Below are 6,000 nucleotides of genomic sequence, written 5' to 3'. Positions count from 1 at the left end.
TTTTACATTGTTAGTTTTGGATGAATGATAATTACGTAAAATTTAAATTTGAAATTCAACTTTTTCACATGTATTATGAGATCCAACGATTGGTATACATGATTTACACATATTTATATAACAATTGGTTTATTAGAAGGATTGAGATTTCAGCGGATACTTCATTCTTCATCTCACTATGTGGAATCAAGTTTAATGGGAAATCAAAGATCTTCGAACTTATGATTTAGAGATACCGTCTCTCCAGTGCAAGCAGAGACTGTCATAGCCCGTAAGCCATTCTTTCCGAACGATCAATTGTTTTCATTATGAACAAGAATCCATGTTGGTTCCTCCTAAATAAGCCTGTCTTTTTGGGGCGCCGGTCTTTTTTGGGCCCCGTAAGAATTGACCCGAATACCCCTGTGTCGACCAAAAAAAAAAAAAGTCTGTCTTTAGGTGGCCAAGCTTTGCTACGACTACGAGGACCCTTCTTGAACCAATCAATGATGTGATTTTATCGACTATAAAGCTTCTGTGTGCTTGGATTGAAAATAATTTGAAAAACTTATTTATTTTAATGTTGTGATATTTTTTGTGATTTGATGTATATAAAATAAAAAAAATTATTAAAAAGACCAAAAAGATGGTTGAAAAACTTGTGAGGGAATAACATTTTTCATAGTTGAACTCTTATTCAGGATATATTATGCAAGTGGTACAACATGAAATACTACTTTCTTTAATCTTGTTACTCTTTTTTTTTTTTTTAACTCCCACACCTTTTCACATTTTTCTCACTCTCAACTGTCAGGTTCAAGATTCAATTTTGAACCTGGCAATGAGGAGAGTTCTTTGGGCTAGTCCTAGTGATTAATGTCTGATTACTTTCTTTAATCTTGTTACTTTTTTTTGGTAAAAAAGAATCCAATATTATTAATAAACTAATTGAAAATCGTTCAACACGATTTGTTTGACAAAAAAAACTGCACTAATGGCAAAACATATGTAGGACATGTCACAAATATATCTAATATGAAAAATCGTTAATTTTATCTGAGTTATAAAATATAAAGGATTATACTGTGAACTACAAACTATCAGATCTGATCAATTATACGAGTTATTCCATAAATATCTGTGAACGTCTATTCCCTCAGATCTACTATCCAATTAGTTCAAGTTCAAAACTAATGCTCAGATTTGATGAGAAGACCCAAGAAATTTTAGATCTAACATATAGATCTAAAAAACTCTTACATCTACGAGAAAATAACAAAAACTAAACAAAACTCCCACTAAAATAGTTTAGTAGAAAAGAAAGCACACTCTAGTAAAATATTAGGAGAGACGAAACTCTCGCTAGAATACATTAGGAGAAACTTTATTAAATCTAAAATAAAAACAAAGAAATAGGAGGGAAGACTTTGCTTTGAGGCCAAGATCTCTCTCTTTGATTAAGAAAGAACGGTAGAGCGAAGGTTGAGAATAGAGAAAAAATAAAGAGAACGGGTGGATTGAGAGTAGAAAGGAAATAGGCTATGTTCTTGTATCGTTACTCTTTAATCTTGTTACTTATCTTTTATATGAAAATATTATATATATTTTTTAGTCATATACATAGTAATTACAGATTTCACAATTCTATAGAAACTAAAACAAAATTTGCAAAAATATTTTTGTAAATTATTGGCTGAGTGGGCAATCCGATAGTCCAATCCAAGTTGCAATACCGGGACCAATTAATTTTGCATTGGATTTCAACAGTAGTTTTTATATCTCCTCAGTGCCCAACATTACAAATGGAATCCAAATTTCTAAATAATTTAGAAAAACCTATAATTTTAGAATGGTGGGAAAACCAAAATAGAGGGCTCTTACAAGCAACAATGGGATGAATTTTCAAGTTTATATAATCATCATAAGGGAAAACAGTAAATAAGTCACAAATCAAACTGCCAAATCTAAGAACCATTGCCCCATTCCCTCCCTTCCCCTATTTTCCGCCTCTTCAGCGATTTTCCCATTTTTTTGGAAAAATGATTAGTGAATTTAAAATGTTACAGCAAAATAGTTCCTACGAAATGGCATGAAGGGTCTGATAATACCTCAACGCTAACTCACCTTTCGCATGAATAAGAACAAGGCGGATGGAGATTTGGATGTGATAATACGTTATACAGAAAAGAATCACCTATATATACAGATCCATGCTATCTTTTTAAGATTATACAGAATCACCTATATATACAGGTCTGTGCGAGGAGAGAACTTGGTCTTTAGAGAAAAAAAAAAAAAAGCGTTGAATCATTCTTGAAGAAATGCCAATAAATAGAGAATTAAGTTTTTACCAATTTAATTAGGATGATAAGTTGCAAATTGGGATGGTGCATGATCACATTCGAGTTACAAGTAATAAGCATGAGATTTCAGAATCATGTAGTTGACATCAGCATAAACCATTTTGCGTTATTGTTACCTTTCACACAAACTTTTAGCATATTTATCCTGTCCCGAACGGCGCTATCTACGAACAAAATTTCGTATAAAATAAAATCCTACTCCGGCATACAACATCAAATACTGCCGTCTTTACTCTTGTTTACCTTATTTTCTTTTATGTGGAACTATTATACTATTTTAGTAGTGCTCATAGTAATTACAAATTTTATAGTACAAAAAGATTGACTTTTGTGATCAATTGGTCGGGTTGTTACTCCAATTTTCCAATGCAAGTTGCAATATTGGGACCGCTCAATTTCCATTGGATTTCAATAATCATTTATATATATCCAAGGTGCTCAACATCTGTAATCCAAATTTCGGGTAATACTAAAACTCATACAAACCGTCCTAATGGCAGGCCAAAAATCTCAATCTGAGACCGAACATGTGATGGATGGAGCCACCATCTCTCCAAGTGCAATGACGCAGAGTTTTAACCTCTCAGCCGCCATTGTTTCAAAATCACTGATATTACTACTAACCAGATTCCATGCTGGCTACTTCAGAATAAGCCTCTCTTTAGGTGGTCAGGCCTTGCTATGGAAGACCCTTCTTCAACCAGCCAATCATGTTATCTTGACGACTATACCAATCATAGTGTGGTTATTTGCCTTGTTCATCCTAGTTTTATTCTCCATCCTATATATCCTACGGTGTGTATACCGATTTAACATGGTCAAGGCAGAATTCTTGCACCATATTGGAGTAAATTATCTCTTTGCTCCATGGATATCATGGCTACTCTTACTTCAATCTTCTCCTTTTGTAGCTCCCAAGAATGTCTCCTACCTTATCCTTTGGTGGATTTTTGCAGTTCCAGTCTTTGTGCTGGACGTCAAAATATACGGCCAATGGTTTACCAAAGGAAAGAGGTATTTGACGGCGGTAGCAAATCCGACGAGCCAAATATCGGTCATAGGGAACTTGGTTGGGGCAAGAGCTGCAGCTCAAATGGGATGGCAAGAAATTGCAGTCTGCTTGTTTTCACTGGGGATGGTTCATTATTTAGTGCTATTTGTAACGCTTTATCAGAGATTCCCGGGGTGCGATCGGCTGCCGGCAATGTTACGGCCCGTTTTCTTCTTGTTCTTTGCAGCACCAAGCATGGCAAGCTTGGCTTGGGACACCATATCTGGAAGCTTCGATATTGCGTCCAAGATGCTATTCTTTCTGTCACTCTTCCTGTTCATATCACTGGTAAATTAAAGTTGGGTAAATAAATGGATCTCTAGGATCTTAAAATAGTGATGAATGATGATGATATATATGTTTTTGGGAGTCTTAATTAAGTAGGATATTTCTTGGAGTTATTTAGTAGGAGCCGTGATGGACATGAAAAAGTAGACAATTTTTCTACTCCTACCACCGCTCTTCTATAAAGGCCTGCCTGGGAAAGTCATAATCTGAATGGTTTTCCAAAATAGAACCTTTGTTTGTATGCTGATTTGAGTTGGAGTTAAATAGACGGTGCATGTGCACGGGCACGGGTCCGATGTCGCATAATCTTGGTTTGTTGCTTCTTAATTATGGTAATTTAATTCTTAAAATTATGGTAGGTATAGAGAATTTGTCCTGTAGAAGCAGATGACTTGCGTATCTTGGGCGGCTTTAGAGTTTTGACCACGCCGCAGCTAAAGAAATTAGTAGAAACTATCTTGACGTACGACTTGAAATTGGATGGGATCTTCAATTTCTGTGGTCATTTTTGTGGTATAATCTCCCGTGAATACCAGAAAATGCTCTAACTTTTCTGCATCGGACTCGATCCTTTTTTCATTAACACTGATCTGACTAATTAAGAGTTTTTTTTTTTTTTTGGGTGTTATTATCTTTACCAACCAAAAAACAGATTTGCAGACCCTTCCTTTTCAAGAAATCCATGAGAAGATACCACGTCGCATGGTGGGCTTACTCTTTTCCGGTAACTTCTCTAGCGTTAGCTTCAGCAGAATACGCTCAAGAGGTGGAAGGCGGTGTAACACATGCGATCATGCTCATTCTATCAGGGCTATCTGTTCTGGTGATCCTGAGTCTTTTGGTCTTCACTGCTCTAAATACCAAAATGCTTCTGCCGGACGATGATCCCATTCTCCCCACTAGCCTCCCAGATCATCCCTTATCCACTGCATGATGCCAGTTTTCTGAAAATTATTGTCATTTTTGTGCTGTATCATATCGTCCTCACCAGCGGTCCCGGTCGATTCTGCACAGTGGCAACAAGTTGCTTGCTATGACTAGCACATATTGCACTCTGGCAAATGAAGACAGCCCAAAGTTTAATTCATGGTCTGGTTGGCTCCTCTATCCTTCACTGTAAAAGATCAGGAGTTTGAAATTCTGCATACCTATAAAAATTTCTTTATATCTCTTTTTTTCTTTTTTGTAATACATTCTTCCTTCATCACTTAATTTAGTTTGTTTCTTTTTGGAATCCTGGTAGTTGCGCCGGAGTGTAAAGATATATCAAAGATTTTCACATTTTCTTTATTTGCCCGAGTTGAGGAGATACTGAAGGAGCATTGACTTTAATGGATTGCAATGGCTGCGAGGCAGACGACTTGTGTACTTCTTGATTTTGCACTAAATCAACACTAACAAATATCTCTTTTTGAGCACCAAAGCAACGTATAAACAACGTGCGGCTCAAGTATTTTTGGGACAATTTTGACCAATACCATCAACGAAAATCCTATTTGTCAAAGATTGACGTAAAATGTCTCCTTTTCTGTGTACGGAGAGCAGAATATAGTCAAACAATATACGCCATATTACATGCGACAATTTTGACCAATAGCATCAACGAGTATACTCAGCAGCGGAGCTAGAAAAAATATTCAGCGGGGCAAAAGAAACTCTAAAACTTTTTACTTAATTTTTTTCTAGTTTTTTAAGGAAAAAAATATTCACCAACAAGTACAAATGATTCATATATTTCATGAAAAATATAAAAAGATAAATTCTTATTAATGTAATAATAATTTTATTTCAAAAAGTAAACTAAACTATTTACAATTACTTACGACGAGTTTTCATATTTTGATAATTATTTACAATCTTTTCATTTTGAACTTCATGAAATATATTTTTCTCAATTTAAGTAACTAAACAATTATTCATCCAAGTGTCTTCCATTCTATTTTGTAATCAATTCTTCATTATATTCATAATTGAGAAAACCCTTTTTAAGGTAGTTGTAACAACAGATAAAATCAAAAGCAATTATAAAAGCATATAAACTAATAGATACACAAAACTCTAAGAGACACACTTGAGATTATATCAAATTTTTATCGGTATTATAGAAATTTAAGGGGCAGTGAGGCCGTGCCCCCAGTGTAAATCCGCCACTGAGTATATTATAGTTCACTAGAAACGAAAGGATTGTTGAAATACAAGGAACAACGTGTCAAAGACACAAAGAACAAAAGAGTAATTTTCAATTAACAAATATTTAAAGCCAGTGAAGGGTGACTGGCCATGCAGCGTCCATCGTCAAATGAAATGTTATGAGATCAT

At 35.0% G+C, this 6,000-nt stretch overlaps 1 protein-coding gene across 2 annotated transcripts; it reads left to right on the top strand.

Moving 5' to 3' along the window:
• Positions 1–2,817: 2,817 nt before the first annotated feature.
• On the top strand, positions 2,818–4,957 carry LOC113749785 (S-type anion channel SLAH1-like). Of its 2 annotated transcripts, XR_003464584.1 has the most exons (3): positions 2,818–3,681; positions 4,334–4,770; positions 4,925–4,957. XR_003464584.1 is itself a non-coding variant. In XM_027293635.1 (2 exons), exons 1-2 carry the CDS (start codon positions 2,836–2,838, stop codon positions 4,613–4,615), a joined length of 1,128 nt encoding a protein of 375 aa, XP_027149436.1. In that variant the 5' UTR covers positions 2,818–2,835; the 3' UTR covers positions 4,616–4,857. The 2 variants fall into 2 exon arrangements, 1 of the variants encoding a protein (XP_027149436.1); XM_027293635.1 differs by lacking the exon at positions 4,925–4,957 and having other exon boundaries at positions 4,334–4,857.
• Positions 4,958–6,000: the final 1,043 nt, after the last annotated feature.

Source organism: Coffea eugenioides, chromosome 10, assembly GCF_003713205.1.
Source record: "Coffea eugenioides isolate CCC68of chromosome 10, Ceug_1.0, whole genome shotgun sequence".
NCBI lineage: Eukaryota > Viridiplantae > Streptophyta > Magnoliopsida > Gentianales > Rubiaceae > Coffea > Coffea eugenioides.
Note: the sequence above shows the minus strand (reverse complement) of the source record. Positions and strands in the feature narration are given on the sequence as shown.

What these genes read in the sequence shown, in the direction of transcription:
- LOC113749785 (XM_027293635.1), top strand. Translation starts at nt 2,836, where the DNA reads ATGGCAGGCCAAAAATCTCAATCTGAGACCGAACATGTGATGGATGGA. An exon ending in TCTTCCTGTTCATATCACTG is followed by an intron (nt 3,682 to 4,333) that starts GTAAATTAAAGT and finishes ACCAAAAAACAG; the next exon opens with ATTTGCAGACCCTTCCTTTT.